General features: G+C 46.5%; 1 protein-coding gene across 1 annotated transcript in view; it reads left to right on the top strand.

Moving 5' to 3' along the window:
* Positions 1-1,968: 1,968 nt before the first annotated feature.
* LOC309346370 (maestro heat-like repeat-containing protein family member 7) overlaps positions 1,969-20,282 on the top strand; it is a 36,605-nt gene continuing 18,291 nt past the window's right edge. Inside the window, exons 1-7 of the mRNA XM_081870054.1 lie at positions 1,969-2,155; positions 5,226-5,365; positions 7,605-7,634; positions 9,755-9,871; positions 11,241-11,351; positions 17,155-17,250; positions 18,016-18,120. Coding sequence (XP_081726180.1) covers positions 5,270-5,365; positions 7,605-7,634; positions 9,755-9,871; positions 11,241-11,351; positions 17,155-17,250; positions 18,016-18,120 — 555 coding nt within the window. The 5' untranslated portion in view covers positions 1,969-2,155; positions 5,226-5,269. The remainder of the gene's footprint in view (positions 2,156-5,225; positions 5,366-7,604; positions 7,635-9,754; positions 9,872-11,240; positions 11,352-17,154; positions 17,251-18,015; positions 18,121-20,282) is intronic.

The following is a 20,282-nucleotide window of genomic DNA, read 5'->3' as shown; positions in this document are numbered from 1 at the left end:
TTTATCAGTACAAGAAGCCTTCAAAAAGCTAATGAATAGGCTCTGTCAATGCCAGGAATAAGCAGGTCTGGGAACTGAGTCTTATCTCATCCAGTTGCAACACATCTTGGACACGCTGAACGCAAGGCTTCTCAACCCCCTTGGCTTCTCATCCCCCTTTCCTGGGAAGGGCGCCAAGAGTCCCAAGAGTCCCAGGACAGGAGCTTTCTGTTCATGCTCAGGGAAACTCATGAGGCAGGACTCCTGAGGAGGGGGAGAAGGGGGAGGGAACTGGAGGGGAATATATGCTCTGTGCAAATGGCTGTGAACTTGTGCTTGTTTGTGAAGTTATCACACTAGCTCCTTCTACCAAGCCCAGATGATAGAAATAAAGCTCTTTCTCTGAAATTATCCCTTGAGTGCCTGTTTGACTCCCCTTTCCCTCTCCCGGGTGCAATGCTCTTCCCATCCGAGGGCAAAGCCTGAAGAGGCTACAGGAGTTGTGGCATCCTCAGGCACAGAGGTTTTCCAGGTAGCTAGTCCCAGGGTCCACTTCTGCAGGCAGCGCGCCTCCACCCGCACACAAGACAAGCCGCCTGCAGGAGTCGACTCCTGCAAAGTGGCCCAGCAAGGGGAGATCCTTCCAGCAAGGTTTCAGGGCAGACCTTCAGCCAGACCTAGTCTGTCTTGGGATCCACCCATAATGAGAAAACGAAAACAAAACTGTTCACACAAAAGGCAGGCCTTACATCCAGGCTTTTACTGACCGTACATTAAAATACCTTTTCACAAGAGATATAAAACACAGCACCCAAAATTAGGAAGAGATAACCAGGCTGGAATAGTAGATCATGTCAGATCATTTTCCTCCACAAATTTTACAATATTCTTCTGCTGTATCCACTTCCTCCCCCCTTGGATCTACATGAGCTTGCTATTTCCAGGTCTGTCAAATATTTGGTCATCCTTCTCACTCTGAGTAAAAAGACTTCCTCATTTCAATGTTTACAAATAAAAATACAATACCAAATACTTTGAATCATTCCCAGATTCTGTCAATATCCAGGATAATATTTCCCAATTGCTAAATTTCCAGCAATCAAAACTGGAATATCATATTCCAGTCTTAATAGATTACCTAAAAATGACACTTGTTATCCAGAGATTCTATTTATTTTTTAAAAATAATTTTGTATTGATTTTTCCATGGATTCTACTTCTAACAATATATCTTTAACAATTTTTCATATTTCGACCCTCCTCCCCTGGACTTCCCTCGTACTCACATTTTGTTTTATTTCCCTATTGTTCACATTGCGTATTTGATGTTTCCCCAAAATTTCCTCAATACATATAGTCTTATTTTTTGTTGTAGACAGTTGTGATTGTTCACTGCCAATGAGTCCATTTCTTTATGTTGCCTCTTCATATTGTAAATGGTTCCCATTCTCTTTTAAAGTCTTTGTTGTCCTTTTCATGTAATTTTTCTGTTAGTTTTGCCGGTTCTGCATATTCCATAAGTTTCCCTTGCCATTGTTCTTTCGTTGGTATTTCTTCTGTCTTCCAAATTTGTGTTAATTAAATTCTTGCCGCTGTTGTTGCATGCATAAATAATTTCCAATTTTCTTTTTTTACATCTTGGTCTAAAATTCCTAGAAGGAATGCTTCTGGTTTCTTAACAAAAGTCTTTTTAAACAGTTTTTTCAATTCATTATAAATCATTTCCCAATAATTCCTAATCTTTTTGCATCTTGCAGGATGGCTTTTTTTCTAAAAAGAAAAAAGAAGAACAAGATCTATCCCTCATATGAGGATGAGGCCCCTGCCCTACTGCCGGCATTGGCAAAGCCTTCAACATCAGCCACAGAGGGCAGGAGGAGAAATCAAAAGATCTACCCCTCATATGAGGACGAGGCCCCTGCCCTACTGCCGGCATTGGCAAAGCCTTCAACATCAGCCACAGAGGGCAGGAGGAGAAATCAAAAGATCTACCCCTCATATGAGGAAGAGGCCCCTGCCCTACTGCCGGCATTGGCAAAGCCTACCCCATCAGCGGCAGAGGCCAGACCGGCAGAGGCCAGACCCCTAGTCTTGCCAGGGCTGGTGAAGCAAGACCCAAGCCAGCAGCGGCCCTCAAAAAAGAAGAGCCTTGAGGACTCTGGGCCAGCGTTCCCAGGTGAGTAGGCAGAACCAGATCCCTCTTGGGTTGTTCCCCTTGGTCTTAGACCTGGTGTTTACCTCTACGGATGTTGGTGATCTGACACTAACTAAAAGCGAAACAAAAGAAGTGCCATGGTCAGATCACTTCCTGGTGCAACTGGACTTCTCCGCGACCCTTCCCCTCTGCAGGGAGGTGGGACCGATTCGGATGGTCCGCCCCTGCTACTTAATGGATCCAACTGGTTTCCAGAGAGCGGTAGGGGATGTATTATCCCAAGTTGGTGGCCTCTCGGCTGATTCCCTGGTGGCCCGTTGGAATGCGGAGTTAACCAGGGCTATTGACTGTCTGGCTCCGAAGCGCCCTCTCTGATTGCAGAGCCTGGACAGCCCCGTGGTTTTCCCCAGAGCTGAGGGCGAATCGTTGAGACGGCTAGAGCGCCGGTGGCGGAAAACTCACTCTGAATCAGACTGGACACGGGCTAGAGCTCAACGTCGAGCCTACCAAGTGGCAATGCAGAAAACAGCAGCGGGAGACTTTTTCAGGTGGTTCACAATCTATCAGAACCACTTGCACCACCAGGGCCTGGTAGGGACCCCAAGATCTCCTGCAGTGCTTTTGCAAAGTTTTTTGCAGATAAAGTCGCTCAGATTCAGAAGGAGGTAGACTCCACCGTGGGAGCAGGGACAGGGCGGGAGAGTAGCACTGTCTAGTTCTGTCTAGTGCTGTTACATGGGATCAATTCCAATCTGTTACCTCCGAGGATGTGGACAGGCTGCTTGGACAAGTGAAACCAACCACCTGTCTCCTTGATCCTTGCCCATCCTGGCTGATAAAAACGAGCCGGGAAAGGCTGGGCGATGGGCTCTGCGGGGTAGTGAATGCTTCTCTCTGTGAGGCAGCCTTCCCAGACCCACTGAAAGAGGCGGTCATTAAACCACTTCTTAAAAAAACTTTTTTAGACCCAGCCAATTTGGCCAACTATCGCCCAGTCTCAAATTTACCATTCTTGGGCAAGGTGGTTAAGCGGGTGGTTGCCGAACATCTCCAAGCATGCCTGGAGGATACAGACCATTTGGATCCCTTCCAATCGGGATTCAGGCCTCACCATGGGACTGAAACTGCCTTGGTCGCACTGGTTGATGATCTCCGGCAGGCTAGGGACAAAGGTGAGAGCTGTTTCCTAGTTCTGCTGGATCTCTCAGCGGCCTTTGACACCATCGACCATAACATCCTTCTGGACCGTCTAGAGGGGCTGGGAGCTGGGGGCACTGTTATACGGTGCTTCCGCTCCTTTCTCCTGGGCCGTGCCCAGAAAGTGGTGTTGGGGAATGAGCGTTCAGACCCCTGGGCTCTCACGTGTGGGGTGCCTCAGGGTTCCGTCCTCTCCCCCATGCTTTTTAATATCTATATGAAGCCACTGGGAGAGATCATCAGGGGGTTTGGGCTGGGTGTTCATCAGTATGCAGATGACACCCAGCTTTACCTCGCCTTTAAATCAGAACCAGTGAAGGCGGTGAAGGTCCTGTGTGAGTGCCTGGAGGCGGTTGGAGGATGGATGGTGGCTAACAGATTGAGGTTGAATCCTGACAAGACTGAAGTCCTGTTTTTGGGGGACAGGGGGCTGGCGGGTGTGGGGGATTCCCTGGTCCTGAATGGGGTAACTGTGCCCCTGCGCAGCCTGGGAGTCACTTTGGACTCACAGCTGTCCATGGAGGCACAGGTTACTTCTGTATCCATAGCAGCTGTCTACCAACTCCACCTGGTATGCAGGATGAGACCCTCCCTGCCTGCAGACTGTCTCACCAGAGTGGTGCATGCTCTAGTTATCTCCCGCTTGGACTACTGCAACGCACTCTACGTGGGGCTACGTTTGACGGTGACCCAGAAACTGCCATTAATCCAGAATGCGGCAGCTAGACTGGTGACTGGGAGCGGCCGCCGGGACCAAATAACACTGGTTCTGAGAGATCTGCATTGGCTCCCAGTACGTTTCCGAGCACAATTCAAAGTGTTAAAGCCCTAAACGTCCTCGGTCCAGTATACCTGAAGGAGCCTCTCCACCCCCATCATTCAGCCAGGACACTGAGATCCAGCACCGAGGGCCTTCTGGCGGTTCCCTCATTGCGAGAAGTAAGGTTACAGGGAACCAGACAGAGGGCCTTCTCGGTAGTGGCGCCCACCCTGTGGAATACCCTCCCTTCAGATGTGAAGGAAATAAGTAGCTACCCTATCTTTAAAAGACATCTGAAGGCAGCCCTGTTTAGGGAAGTTTTTAACATTTAACGCTGTATTGTTTTTAATACTTGATTGGCAGCCGCCCAGAGTGGCTGGGGAAACTCAGCCAGATGGGCGGAGTATAAATAATAAATTATTATTATTATGATACAAGGTCAGGGTCTCTCTTGGTTTCCTTGATGTCTGGGTGGAAGTCCCCCCCCCATCCCACCCCTCCTTGTTCAGAGGCGTGTAACATGGAGCAGGGACTTCCGGGTGGCTGCCCCTGTTCTGCATTGTTGGGGGTTGGACTGGGTGACCCCGCAGGTCCCCTCAGACGCTACAGTTCTATGATCCCTGTTCAGATATGGCATGCACCCGCTCATTGCAACAGGCGAGAAGCCACCTGAGAAAGAACTTGCCGTCTTTTCTCATGTATAAGACGAGGTTTTTTACCCCCCAAATCAAGTGTCAAATTGGGGCTCCTCTTCTACAGGGGGAGTGCTGCGGGGGGACGGGCGCTTGATTGTAGCCGCCAGGAAGAGATTCCCAGCTATGATTTCTTTGCTGTGGAAAGGGCTGTTGTCAACTGGCAGACGATAGGTGACTTGGTGGTTGATGCCTGCCTGCAATTGTGCAATTTGATTAATGGCTCCCTCCCCCCCAAAAAAGCTCAACCACTCTGGGCAACCCCTCCCCAAAAAAGCTTAGCAAGTCTTGGCAATCTGCCCCCATTTTCTAAATTTTGAGTGCCCAGAAATAGGGGGCGTCTTATACATGGGGGCGTGTTATACATGGAAAAACACGGTACCTTTCCCTCTCATCCGCCTCATTTACTCACCTCTCTCTCTCTCTCTCTTTCTTTCTGAAGAACTCTCTGATGAAAACTTAGAGTACTTGTTGGTGGGTAAGAAAATGCTGGGAGGAAGAACCGTCAGAGAAGCTTTGGAGATGATGGATGAAAGGGAGATTTTGGAGACCATCCTCCAACACCTCCAGCCACCTCCCCAGGTGTGTGTGATGCAGGGTGGATTTGATTGAAATCAAATCGATTTAAAGCATCTTTTTACATTCTTGCTTGTATAATCTTAATATTTACAACCAGATGAAGGTTTCATTTTGGGAATAATAAATTTCCAGAGTAGTTTTTACTACTGATTTGGTTATACTGTTAGGAATGCATAGACACATAATTATGAAATTATTGTGGGGTATAATAAGTTAACTGCGTACAGACGCTTCAGGTTACATACGCTTCAGGTTACAGACTCCGCTAACCCAGAAATAGTACCTCGGGTTAAGAACTGCCATCGGCTCAGGGGCGAGAGGGGAAAAGCCGGGTGGATTTCAGAGAGCCCCCAAAGATCGTGGGAAGCAGCACTTCCTCAGCGGAGGAAGGAGAGGAGATGCAGGGGTTGGAGGAGGCAAGGCGGTGCCAGGACACCTTGCCTGAGCAAAGCGGGGAGGAGGGGGGTCCCCCATTACCCAAGCCTTCCTTGCGCAGTAGGTTTCCGCGCAGAGAGGGGAGGCGCAGACTGGGCGCCAAGAAATTACTCTGCTGGGGAAGGTTGAAGGGCCGCCCACTCTCAGATTCTGCCCGTGAATGAGCAAGACATGGAATAGAGGTGCTCTGCATTCTGAAGGTTTTGATCACTAAGAAGAAAGCTGGAAAACCGACTCTTGAGCCATATTTCCTGATTGCTGTCAAGCAACCAACCGGTACCTCTAACAGTGGTGCTTCATGTTAAGAACAGTTTCAGGTTAAGAACGGACCTCCGGAAAGAATTACGTTCTTAACCTGAGCTACCACTGTATATTTGGACAACTTTTCTGCTGTACCTTATTGGAAGAAAAATAACCATTTTCTTAATTAGAATTTAAACAATTTATTTAACTAAAACAATAACATTATAGCATATATATCCATGTTTGTTAACTGATGTGGTTAACTTTTTTAAAAAAAATTCTTAGAATGAATTTTAGCATATATGAAAAACTTAAAATAAATCCTTACTTCCCAGTGAATAGCCGTTGGACTATAATGCAACTTAAAAAGAAAATATATTTTGGAAGATTTTTCCTCCAAAAGCATTTTATTTTAGAAATCCAAATTAATTTTTTTAAAAATGTGATTTAAATCAAAGAAATCCATTTTTTAAAAAGGGGGTCATTGATTTTTAGCCACCCTGGTCTGATGTTGCGCAGCGTGAACCAGGATTCCCCAACCTGGTGCCCTCTAAATGTTCTGGACCATATGCTGCCTGGGGCTGGTGGGAGCATGTAGAAGGGGAACTGCCATGAACTATCACAGGCAAAGGCAAACCCAGCCCTCCAGCTGTTTTGGGACTACAGCTCCCATCATCCCTAGCAAACAGGACCAGCGGGTCAGGGGTGATGGGCATTGGAGTCCCCAAACAGCTGGAGGGCCGTGTTTGCCTCCGCCTGAACTATTGGGAGCCCAGCTTGGAGGAAGGTCCTATTTGCAGATGCAAGAGACGACTTTCTCCTGGTGGGGCTTGAAAAGAGGACCAGGCAAATTTGGGGAAGCAGAGAAGGCGATCAGTGCAGCATCTGTAGACCGGAAGAAGAACCAATCCATGAACTTGATTTGGTGGGATGACTTGGACCCCAGGAAATGTTGCATGTTTTTTTCTTTAACTTTTGCAACTGATCGTTCCCAATATCTTGGAACGTTTGAGAATCCGATATTGTGCAGTAAAAGTTTTTGTGACTGTATTGTGCCTGATATGGCCAATATTTCCTCTTCGCTCTCAAGAGCAGTTAATTTGCCAGGCCTGGGCATTTGGCAGAGCAGGCAAGCAAATACTTTCTGCAACAGAAAATTTAATAAATAATCATACTGGGAGTGGTATTGTCTGTTTGTTATTATGGTATGTATTTTTGAGTTTTTATATTGTAAACTGGCCAGTGATCTTCGGATGAAGGGCAGTACAGAAATTTAATAAATAATAGTAATAGCCACAATGCCTAGATTCTGTTTGTTCATGGCAAGAAACAAAGTGCTTTAAATGAATGGTGTGTCTCCCAGTCCAGAGGATTTATTGAATCTTCTTTGGAGTGTTACTTTAAAAAAGAAGAAGAATTGATTGCAATAGATTTTACTCCAAATGATTTTTGCAAGAAGTCTATTTCTAGGCATGTGGGGTTTTTTTAGAGAAGACAAGTGGCAGATAGATGGCAACTGTTCTCTAGACAAGAAACATGACACTTTTCTTCATTTTATTCCCAGCAGAAGACATCCAAGCCTGGACACAACAAGGTAAGTCCTTGTCGCGAATTCCTCGCGGCACTTTTAGCGGAATGCTCAGAGTCCCAGGTTCTTTAGTGCAGTATTTATTATTGTGAGCTCAATATATATACAAATATCTACAGAAGCAGTTCATCTAATCAGACAGAGTACCTGCACCTTGAGGCAAAAGAAGACTCCACACTCATCTACACCACTCCACCACTATTGGACAGGCTTCCCTTTTAAACCGGTGACAGCCAATCACATTACTGCTGCGTCATTCTGACCCAGCACTTCCACAGAGAGTATTGGATCTGTAGCCTTATTGGAGTTCACTGATTGGGTCTGCGTTGCTCCGGGACAGGAGGAAGGAAGCCAAATGACACCAAGGTTGATTCAAAGAAGAAAGAGTTTATTCTGCTCTCCGGATAGCAGAAGGTACTTGCGTGATCAAGTCCACAGCAAGTCCAAAGGAATTTTAGGTGGTTCACCGGGGAGTCCCCCGGTGTCTTCCGACACCGGTACGTTCTCCTGGTCAGTGTTATCAGCAAGCCAGATGTCTCTCGCACATGGACAGCTTGAGCGCATCCCACGCCTCACTTGCTGTCACCTTATCAGCTACGTAGACTAGCTGGCTGTCGTCCATTCCAAGGATGATCATAGCCAAGGCTTTCTCATCCTTTTCATCCTCCTCAGGGGGCTGCGGTGGATCTTCCACCACTTTCCACAGGCCCTCACGCTTGAGGAAGTGTTGCATGCGGACTGACCAGATGCTGTAGTTCATGGCCGTCAGCTTCTCCAGCAGCACGCCAGCTCTGGACTGCTCCATTGCTGCAGCTCCCCTCCAGCACCCACGGCTAGATAACAGCCACCTGTACTCATGCGCAGCAGAAGTGTGCTGGGCCCATAACCCTGTCACGAATTCCTCGCAGCGCTTTTAGCAGAAAGCTCAGAGTCCTAGGTTCTTTAGTGCAGTATTTATTATTGTGAGCTAAATATATATACAAATATCTACAAAAGCAGTTCATCTAATCAGACAGAGTACCTGCGCCTTGAGGCAAAAGAAGACTCCACACTCATCTACACCACTCCACCACTATTGGACAGGCTTCCCTTTTAAACCGGTGACAGCCAACCACATTACTGTGGAGGGAGGCTGGGGACACCTGTAAGAGGCTGCAGGTGCAGGTATTAGTCCTCTAAAAAAGTGGGAAGAGCCTAGGGTCAGCGTATCTAGGACAAAAGTGTGTCATGAGAATGAAAGATGAGGCTGCTGGGTTAGACCAGCATCCTTATCTCACAGTGGCCAACCAGATGCCCATGGGAAACTGGAAAGCAGAATTCGAACACAGAGCACTCTCCCCTTCCTGTGGTTTCCAGCAACTGGTATTCAGAAGCATTCCTGCCTCCAACAGTGGAGGCAGAGCAATTAGGACATGCTGAACTTGTCAACTTTCAAATTCCCCAAATGAGGAGTACTAAAGAGTTGTAATAGGGACGCGGGTGGTGCTGTGGGTTAAACCACTGTGCCGTTTGGGCTTGCCGATTGGAAGGTCGGCGGTTCGAATCCCTGCGATGGGGTGAGCTCCCGTTGTTCGGCCCACCTAGCAGTTCAAAAGCACATAGTGCAAGTAAATAAAATAATAATAATAATAATAATAATAATAATAATAATAATAATAATAATAATTTATTTATATCCCACCCTCCCCAGCTGAAGCCAGTACTGCTCCGGCTGGAAGGTAAACGGCATTTCCGTGTGCTGCTCTGGTTTCGCCAGAAGCGGCTTAGTCATGCTGGCCACATGACCTGGAAAAACTGTCTGTGGAAGCGGACAAATGCCGGCTCCCTCGGCCTTAAAGCGAGATGAGCTTTAAGCCCAGAGTCGTTTGCGACTGGACTTAATTGTCAGGGGTCCCTTTACCTTTACCTTTAAAGAGTTGTAACGTGACTTGGGAATTCAGAAGATGTGTAAAATTGCATACAAATCATTAAAACAATTGCCTAGTACTTGCAATCTATTATTATTATTTAGTATTACCCGACATTTTCAGACGGTAAAATTGAATTTTTTTGGTTTTCCAAAAGCAGTTGATGTAGCTGGTGGGGTCTCCTCCCTGTGACTCACCCAAACCTTCCCCAACCCTTAGAACGCCCTCTATAGATACTATGGACTCAAGCTGCGGGATTCCAGGAGCGCAGAGACAGTCCACCAGTACCTGCACTTACTCCTGAGGTTGCCTCTCGAAGAGGAAGCAGACAGAGAGGTGAGTGAATGTGTGGGATGTCAGGGGGGAGGAGAGCCAGCGGGACTGGGACTGCGCTCACACGGAGACTGTCCTGGAAGAGCCTCCTCCTTCTGAACCCTCTTGATTCAAGCGCCTCCCCAGGCTGCTCCCCAGTGTCCCACCACCACAATCCAGGGTCCCCCACTCTTACTCATCCAGCCAGTCCCTGACATTACCCCACCAGCCCTCTGTCCTGATTTCCGGATTGGTCTCTGCTCATGACCTTCCTCCCTCCAAAGATTTTGTACCCACCCACTCACCCCCTCAAAGCCTCTTACAGGAGCAACTGCTTTTCAGCATTCAACATATCTGGGCAGATTTGTTTAGTTTTGGGTTAGATCAGAGCAGCCAGCAAGTGGCCCTCAATGCCTTTCTTGGCAGCCCTCAGCAAGCTTGGAGGCACCCCTACACACCTGTAGGCCTTGCACTGCCTTCCCAAAGCTGGGTAAGGAGGTGCTGGGCTTGGGGAAGGAGGCAGGTGTGATCTGTCAGGGTCCTAGGGTCCTCAGTTAGCTCTTTCCCACCTTTGGCAAGAAGGTGGGAAGGCTCTAGGTCCCGCCAGAGCCTCGTGCCTCCTTCCCAAAACCCAGCGCCTCACCTGCCTACCTTTGGGAAGGCAGCATGCGGGCCGGGGCGTGTGTGTCAGATTTTGGCCTTGCTCCCCTCTCCCACACGACAAGTCAGTGTGCGGCCCACAGGTTCTGTGCTGAACTACTCTTGTGGCCCACTTGGTATGAGAAACTGGAGCACCCTGGTTTAGATGGTGCATATTCCTGCTCTGGCGCCTTTGGGTGAGCGGTGGATTACAAATACTTCCAGGGAATAAATGATGCATTTTAATGTAGTTGAGTATTTAATGAAGCCAAGAACTGTATCACAAGATTTGAAAATGTCAGAATGCAAGGCATCCTTGCGTTGCAAGCTGCACGAGTCTGGGAGGTGTGGTCTGGTCAGTTCACATCAGAATCCACAGAAATATCGTTCTTCAAACCACCCCTATTATTATCCGGGATGAAAGGATCTCTTCAAATTGGTTCTCTAAGTGTCTCATTTCTCCATTCTTAAATTTGGTTCCCCACATTTCACAGGAATCTGCTTACAGAATCACATTTATCCTCCATCCCTCATGATCAGCTTATCTTAATGGTTGCCATCAATTTCATTTTAATTGATTTTATTTAATTTTTATAATGAAATGTTTTTAGAATGTTGTACTATTTAATTGTTGTTAGCCGCCCTGAGCCCAGCTTTGGCTGGGGAGGGCGGGATATAAATAAAATTTATTATTATTATTATCACTAATTGCAATCAAGAAAATGACATGTTTGACGTGCCTCATTCTCCCTAGGGAATTTCTGAGGCTATCGGTGTGGCTTCAAGCACCCATATTTCACAGGTGCTGATGGCAGTGCGGGACTTTGGCCACGCAGCCATTGCAAGGAATACTGAGACATCTGAGGTAAGGGTGTGAAGTGAGGAAGGAGCGTAGCAAGAGTGTAGGTCAGCCATCCCCAGCCTGGTGCCCCTTCCCCATCCGTGTGTTTTGAATTGGAACTCCCATCAGCCCCTGACAGCATGGCCAATGGTTAGACGAAGATCCTGGCGGATTGGATCCTTAGCGGCTCTTTACATCCACACCAAAGCATGTTGGAAAAGAACGAATCCTGCCCCATTTCCAAACATGCTCTTTTTCAAGGGATGGGATCCTTACCATTCCAAAAAGGCAATTGGATCTGCTCTCAGTATGGAAGCCAGACAGCTTCCTCTGTGGGTATGTCTCAGTCATCCTTCTGAAGTGGGCTCCAGCAGTCCTGTCTCTGTGGCTCCAGATCCTAGATCTGATCTGATCCCTTGGCTCAGTCAGTCAGTCAAACAAACAAACAGATTCGTTAGAAACCATTGGTCACCCCCCAAAGTACACTGACCCCTGTTTTTAGGTTGGTTGTCAGATGGTTGGTTGGCATTTCTTCAATAGTGGAAGCTAATGGGGACCCCCAAGGGTCATCTAGTCCAACCCCCTCCAATGCAGGAATCTTAAGCATCCCTGAGAGATGGCCATCCAACCTCCAACGAAGGAGAGTCCACAACCTCCCAAGGGAGAGTGTTCTGCTGTCAGAAAGCTTTGAATGAAGAACCTCTTAGAGTTTGGAAGAGGGGACACCTCTCCAACTGAGGGGAGGGAGCAGAACCCAAGAGAGAAGGCAGGCGGCAGGCTGGGAGAGGCAGAGAGAAAGAGGGGAGAGGTTTCAGCTGCACCCCCTGCCAAATTTGCTCTCGTGCAAGGGTTCTTTTGCCTTACGGGAGTGCCTGCTGGCCCCATTCAACTATGTTCTAGAGTAGACCCACTGAATTTAATGAAGATGACTAGGCCCATTCATTTCGACAGGTCTACTTGAAGCAAAGCATAGTTGAGTGTCGCTCTCTGTGTTCACCTCCATATATTTGTCAATTAAGCGAATTATTACAAAGGCATGTGAGGAGAATCAGAACTTACAGGGTTAAACAGTTCTGTGTGACGTCTCACATTCTGAGGCGTGGTTATGTTCACATACGGGAATCTTTCTTTGTGTGTGAGTTTCCTTTCATTTTTGGCTGAGAGGCGAAAGGATGTCTGCTCTTTCGCCGGGCTGATTTATGATGTTTTTCTACTCATTAAAAGACTGTTGGAGTTTAGCAAGAAGCCTGCATTCAGTCTGATTTATTATCCACACACAAGGCAACAGTTTCTGCCGCTGCAAAACTCTGCTAAGGACTATGCTAAGAGAGCTAAGGGAGCTCAAGTTTTCTATCGGCACAGACGTCCATCGGCGCAGCAGAAGTGTACTGGGCGCCATCTTATCTCACAAGGCATAGTAACTGCGTGCGGATCTAACAGTTCCATAACCTGAGGGGGCCTTGGGGTCATGTGCCCCCGACTCTCCAATTCTCCAACCCAGCTGGAAGGAGATCAGATCCTTTTCCTTCCACTTTCAGTTAACTTCCCTCAAGCTTCCCTCAAGGGAGCAGGAGCCGATGAGTCCAAGGCTCATTCACACAATAATAAACCATAGTTTATCACAGAGGTAACCAAAATGGTGCCCTTCAGATGCTACAGACTGCAACTCCCATCCCTCCTGACCTCTGGCCATGCTGGCTGAGGCTGATGGGAGCTAGAGGCCAACCTATGTTGATGCCCTCTGGTTTATTGTTACATCTGAACGCAGCCCTGAACTCTCTTGTGCTCTGCCATCCAAGAGAAATGAAACCCAGGAGTGTGGTACCTCTGGATTTTTGCTGTGAGTTGGTAAATGACCAAGGAAATTTCCCAACCCTCACTATGGAGAAGATGAGCAGATCCACCTGGTTCATTTTAATTTTTAAAAAGCAGCTCCCATGGAAAAGAGCACCAGTGGTCAGTCTACCCTACACTGTCCTGCACTTTCTCCCTGGTTGACTGACCGAACCCAAAGAGAACACCTTCATGGTTCCTCATCATCCTGGGGGAAAAGTGACCAGTGGGGTGTCACAGGGTTCTGTCCTGGCCCGTTGTTGTTCCACTTTTTTAAAAATAAAAGACTTGGATGAAGGAATTGAGGGGATGCTCATCAAATTTGCAGATGACACCAAACTGGGAAGGGTAGCCAATGCCACAGAAGACAGAATCGGGATTCAAGATAACCTTAACAGATTGGAGAACTGGGCCCAAACTAACAAAATGAAATTCAATAGGGTCAAATGTCAGGCTCTATATTTAGGCAGGAAGAACCCGATGCACATATATAGGGTGGGGGAGCCCTGGCTTGCCAGCAGTTTGAGTTTCCTGGAGGAAAAAAAATACAAAATTTGTAAGTCTGCACAACAAGTTGTTGTTGCTTAGTCGTTTAGTCGTGTCCGACTCTTCGTGACCCCCTGGACCAGAGCACGCCAGGCACTCCTGTCTTCCACTGCCTCCCGCAGCTTGGTCAAACTCATGCTGGTAGCTTCAAGAACGCTGTCCAGCCATCTCGTCCTCTGTTGTCCCCTTCTCCTTGTGCCCTCCACCTTTCGCACAACAACTTACTGACTACTAATATTTTCCCAGCTGCTAAAAGGTCCCAACTAAATGGTGATTTGTCTCCAATTGCACTTAAGGTTCCCAAACTCACTTTCCCCATCCTTTCCCTCCAGAATACCAGCGAGACGAATGCCAGTATCACCGTCATCCTTTGCTGTGGTCAAATGGCATCCGGGGCACGGCAGGATGACCTCCCCCTTTTTATAGACCTCATCACAGAGGAGCTCCTCTTCCAATTCCAGAACAGCAGGAAGGTATGGCTCTGATTATCACACGGACTCCTGTTGTTTGTTCTCTCAGCTATACCATACTTTTCCGTGTATAAGACGAGGGGTTTTTTTATTATTATTAAAAAATGATGTTTAAAAATGAGGGTCATCTTATACACAGAGAGTGCATTGGGGGGACGTGGGTTTGGTTGCCGCTGCAAGCCGGAGATAGTCAACAGCTATTGTGTGCGTTATTGGTGGCTGCAGCAAGGGGTGGTGTTGATTGGCTGTCGCTGCGGAAATTGGGAAGGCGATTGGCGGTTTCTGCCGGCGAGGGACAGACAATAGGTGGGTTTTGCGACATGTGTGAGTGGCAGCATAGGTTCAGCGGGTGAGCAATTTTTGGAATCCCCTCCCCCAAATAGCTGAACAACTGTGGGTAATCCTACCCCCGAAAAGCTCAGCAACTCTGGGCAATCCTTCCCCCATTTTCTTAATTTGGAGTCCCCCAAAATAGGGGGTGTCTTATACTCGAAAAAATATGGTATATTCTGCCTTTCTCCTGTCATACGTCTCCAGGAGGTGTGCAACCATTTCCCCCGTGGTCACCATCCAGGCACTGAGCAGACCTCCTGAGCTCCATCAAGGTCCTTGCACCACATGCCTTCAGACTGTGCCCTAGGGCAGGGTTTTTGGCTTCATCCACCGAAGGGTTGTAGACTGGGGTGTATACTGGCTCCACACTTAGGACCAGATGGGGCATTACAGTGGTACCTTGGTTCTCAAACTTAATCCATTCTGAAACCAAAGCGTTCCAAACCAAGGCATGCTTTCCCATAGAAAGTAATGCAAAATGGATTAATCTGTTCCAGACTTTTTTTAAAGAAACCCTAAAACAGCAATTTAACATGAATTTAACTATCTAACAAGACCACTTCTGGGTTAGGGTTAATTTTTGGATTGGTATCTGAAGAAGTGTGCATGCACACGAAAGCTCATACCTAGAACTAACTTAGTTGGTCTTTAAGGTGCTACTGGAAGGAATTTTTTGTTTTTGGATTGGGTTAGTGTTAGGGTAAGGATTAGAATTAGGATTAGGGTCAGTGTGGCTTTATGTTTCCTTGTGATTTTGATTCAAACTCAATTTTATAAAATCCCTTCTCCTTTCAGAATGAGGCTTTGAAGAAGAGCTTTATGAAGGCAGCAACTCTAACAACCAAGGCGCTTGTGCAATCGAATGTGGGATATGTCACCTTCCCCCACAAAGACGAGCTCACCTTCTGCATCACAGTGAGTAAAAAGAAAAAGAAAAAAAGAGGGGGAATCTCCTGGGGTTTCTTTTCAGAGCGTTTTTTCTTAAAAATAGCTGTGTAGGTCTAGCTCTGGGTTGCATGTTCTGATCATCTGGCCCCAAACCATTTCTGGGTGGTCACGTTCTGCTCCAACTCAAGTTTCCAAACCCACTTGAAAGGCAGCCCTACATTGTGGCAACCTCAGTAGGATGTCACCAGTGCCTAAGTAAAAGAGGCTAGGTTCTCCCAGGAGGAGAGGGCTGTCAATGGCTCCCAGCCATGATTGCTATGTTCTACCTCCACAGAGGAAGGAAGCAATGTTTCTGAATATAGTTGCTGGAAGCCACAGGCGGGGAGAGGGCTCTTGGGCTCATGGTCTGCTCCCTGGTTTCTCACAGACGTCTGGTTGGCCACTGTGAGAATGCTGTGAGGATGCTGGACTAGATGGGCCCTTGGCCTGGTCCAGAAGGCTGATCTTATGCTGTTCTTATGCGGTAGAGCTCTGCCCAGGAGAAAAAGGGATCTTATTCCCAGATCCAGGAAGCCCACTCTCCTCCCCTAGGAGGACCCACTTGCCAATTGCAAAGAAGTTGTCAAGTGGGCTGGATAGAGAGCACAACTCAGGGCTTGGTGTGGTGGTGGCAGGGATGGCGCCTCCAGTTCCCTGACATGCTGTGTGCTTCCCCACCACAGGAGGTCATCAAAGAGGAGCCAATGGCATCACTCACCATCTTACAGCCCGCAATGGAAACGATCATTCGCATGACGTAAGTACGGCCAGACACAGTACATATTTCTTCACCAGGTTTATGGACTGCTGGGTGCTGATCCTTTCCTCTCCCCTTCTTTCTCTTTTCAGTGCCTTGAGACCACGCATGGACCCCCTGCTCCGGTCTCAGCTGCTACAAAAAACCACCAGGAAGGTCTTCCAATTGCCATCATTGCAGGTTACGAAGGTCAAAGCCGGGAGCTCCGTGCCGGCAACACAGAGCCAGGTGACTGGACCTTCTGCTTCTGGAGGAAAATGGGGTTGCCAGGTTAAAGGATTTGAGGGCAAAGAGTCTGAGCCGTGTAAGCTGCCAAGAATGCTGCCCGAGACACTTGACCCATCACAATGATGTAACAGCCAGAGACTTGGGGTGTATATTTTTGATTTTAATCCTGTTTCCATATTTATTGCATTTCACCTTTGGCTAGAATGCATCCACGAATGATTCCTGCATGCCTGCATTTTGTGACTCTCATGCCTCCCTCCTACGCTGCATTTAATTTTATTTGTTTGCTTGTTTGTTTATATGCTGCCCATCTGACTGGGTTACTCTAGCCACTCTGGGCGGCTTCCAACAAATTAAAACACAGCCAGACATCAAATATTTAAAACTTCCCTATGCAGGGCTGCCTTCAGATGTCTTCAGATGGAAGTATAATGATGTATCTCTCTGACATCTGATAGGAGGGTGTTCCACGGGGTGGGCCCCACCACCAAGAAGGCCCTCTGCCTTGGAACACCCCAAGGAAGTTGAGCCCAGTGTGGAGTCCTGTATCTTTATATCGCATGACCTGTAACCTTATATACATCAAGAAACGTTTGATGTTTATGACTCTTTGTGTGCCTTGCTTGAACCCCTGCATAAGCTTTGTTACGAATTTGGACTAGAAGGCTCCAGAGCATATGGGATTTCCATGGGGGTCTTCAGCTTCTAACTGCTTTTGCTTCTCTCCTTCCAGGACTGTTATCAACAAACTATCGACATCTGGCTCAACATGCTCACCAGCTTGCTGTCGGAGGCCCCCTCTCTGGAGACGCTGCAGAAGATATTAGTGGTAAGGGAGTCCCCAAGGTGTCAGAGCAGGGGGAAGCAGCAGCTCCCATGCCGGAGGACAGACCCTCTTGAAATGATTGCACGGGGGGCATCTGTGGCCAACTCGCTGGTTGTGGGTGCTGATGGTCAAGTGGGCCTCTGTTCTGCTAGCAATGCTTGTGCAAGGCACACAAGATATGTCCTCTGCTGATGGCCTGTGGGGAAGGGCCGTGGCTCGGGGCAGAGCATCTGTCTTGCATGCCCAAGGTCCCCGGTTCAGTCCTCAGCACTCCAGGTGGGGCTGTGAAAAGGCTCTCTGTCTGAAAGGCCAAAGGGCCAACTGCCAGTCCTCATTACCTGTGGATCAATGGCTGGGCTTGGTCTAAGGATGCTTCCTGCATTCCATTGCTATGGCTGTGGTGAGGTGTATGTTGTATTGTTGTAATTATCACACACACAAACACACCAATGACAGATTGCAGGGCAGTTCACAACATAAAAATACAAAATCAGAACAGAAAATGCATGATAAAGCAAAAGCAACCCAAGAGCCAATTAATATCTAATTCTACTAAGCTGCCTCGAGTCCCTGTCTGGGAAAAAGGTGGGCTATTATTATTATTATTATTATTAATAATAATAATAATAATAAACAAATTGCAGCAAACTTTCTCCTTTACAAAACAACCCCCTTTTGCAATTTGTCCCCTCTATGAAGCTTTGTGAATTTGCAAACCTGGATTAAGGGTTGTCCTTCCATGTGATGACGATGATTTCTCTCCCGCAGCACACAAATGGCTGGATTGACTCCACAAAAATCAGTGAGAGGCAAAGAGCAGTCAAGACCACCAACGTACTCCTGAAATATGTCTCCGAGCATTTGGACTTTGATGTGAGTGACCAAGGCTTAACGCTGCAATTTCAAATCGTATTGCGTTGGAAAGTTCAGGTGTGAACTAGATGAAAGCTGTATGGCATGGCCATTCCAGGGGAAGGTGCCAGCCAGTGCTATTTTTCTAGAAAAAGAGGTGCCAGGACTCACCATGAACTCACCACCCTTGTTCTCTTATAATGGCAATAGTGCCCACCTGAGAGGTGCCAGTGTTAGCTTTTTGCAGTATAGTAGCACTGCAGAGAGCTTGCTGGGGAGACAATGCATAAAAAGGGACTCAAAAATAACTTAAACAAGATTTTAATAACAAAAACAAAAACTCCTTATACACTAAATACACCAACAACAAACCAGACCCAACCACCAACCCATCCCCCAGGGTAATGGGAAAGCTAGGTGCTGCTCCTTATATACTACACCCAAATGCTGACACAGCTTAATCAATACAACTCAGCACCTGCTATGTTTCACAGCTGTAAAGCTGGGTCTCGTTATTTTGCTCTGGCCCCTTAAAGACATACACAACTGAGACCTGGGAGAGGAGACGGTGGAAGAAGATTGGAAGAAATTTAAGATTTACCTACAAAAATATTGTAAATTGTATGAATGTTAAGAAGGATGCTAGAGTATAAACAACTTGGCACCATTGAGTTCAAGGAAGGGAATTATGAAGATAAGATAAATTTAAGAAATGATAAAAATTTTGGAATATGTTGGTTATATCTAAACTTTTTAAGATTCGAATAAAATGATAGTTAAAATTAGAGGTATAACATTGAAAATTAGTTATGAAGACTAAAAACAAGGGGACAAATTTGCTGAATAAAATTATAACTAAGAACGCAGGAGCGGGAGATGTGAGGGAGTCCAAAGCAGTGAAAAGATCTATGTTAAGAGATGTGATATTGTATTGTTTTATTGGAATTGTGATTTACAAAAAATTGTTAATAAAAAATATTTTTTTTAAAAAAAAGACATACACAACTGGTGGAACAATGATGAACCTTTACATTTAAAGAAACCATTCAACATTTCCCCTGCGGTTCATCATTGTGGAACAAAAACATAAAGCATATTTTGTACATGTCTTTCATGTGTAACCTTTGGAAGTGCTTTAGTAAAAATGTCTGCAATTTGATTGTCACCTGGAACATATTGAAATACAATCATTTCATCAGCAATTAGTTTCTTTACAAACTGTAAACGTAACCTTAAGACTCTAGTGTGCTGCGTATTGGTCTCTGAAAACAGGATAGCGAGTCCACTCTGGGAATCAAGGTAAACTCTTACTAGTAGTGTTACTTTCATCTGTAGGTCTGCAAATACTTGCAGATACCATTCCACATCACAAGTGGCCTGAACGCATGCACATAATTCACTCTCTGTTGTGGAGAGACAAATAATGGTTTGTGTCTGGGACTTCCATTCAAATGGACAACCTTTATAACAAAACACCATACCAGACACACCCCTGCAATTATTTTGTTCCACTGCATGAGATGCATCGCAGAAAATTTCAAAACCTTTGTCAATACATGATGTAAACTGCAACCTATAATGTTTGGTATGTTTAAAGTACATTAAAACTCTCTTAAGAGCAGAGAAACATTGCGTAGTGGGCTTTTCCACAAATTTTGCCAGAAAGTGAAAAGCATAAGTTATATCTGGTCTTGAGATTCTTTGAATGAAATTTAGCTTGCCTATAGCAGAACGATACAAAGTTTTGTTAGGAAATGGCTTATCTTCACCTGTAAAGGTGAAACCACATACCATAGGCGTTTCCTTTCCATTTGCATTTTCTTAAACCCATTTTGAATCAATAAGTCTCATTTCTGGGGTTTGTGGTACAAGAGACCAGGTGTTATGCTCTTTTAAAGAAGCTATCTCAGAGTTGATAGCTTTATACCAATTTACTTGGTGCTTAGGTAAATTCTGAACATCATCGTAGCTTTTTGGCTCAAAAACCACCTTATTGGCATACACAGTATTTAAAAGTTCATCTGCAAAACGTTGTGGCTTCTGTCTCTTTCTATCTGAACGTCTCAGTCCGGAAGGAGAGTCAGACTCCTCAGACTTAATGGGACTAAGTAAACTACTAGTTTCAGGTTGTAAATCATCATTGTCAGACTGAAGAGGTGCCTGTAGGCTAAGATCACGGTCAG

Source organism: Podarcis erhardii (genome assembly GCF_964252035.2).
Source record: "Podarcis erhardii genome assembly, chromosome: 7".
Lineage (NCBI taxonomy): Eukaryota > Metazoa > Chordata > Lepidosauria > Squamata > Lacertidae > Podarcis > Podarcis erhardii.
Note: the sequence above shows the minus strand (reverse complement) of the source record. Positions and strands in the feature narration are given on the sequence as shown.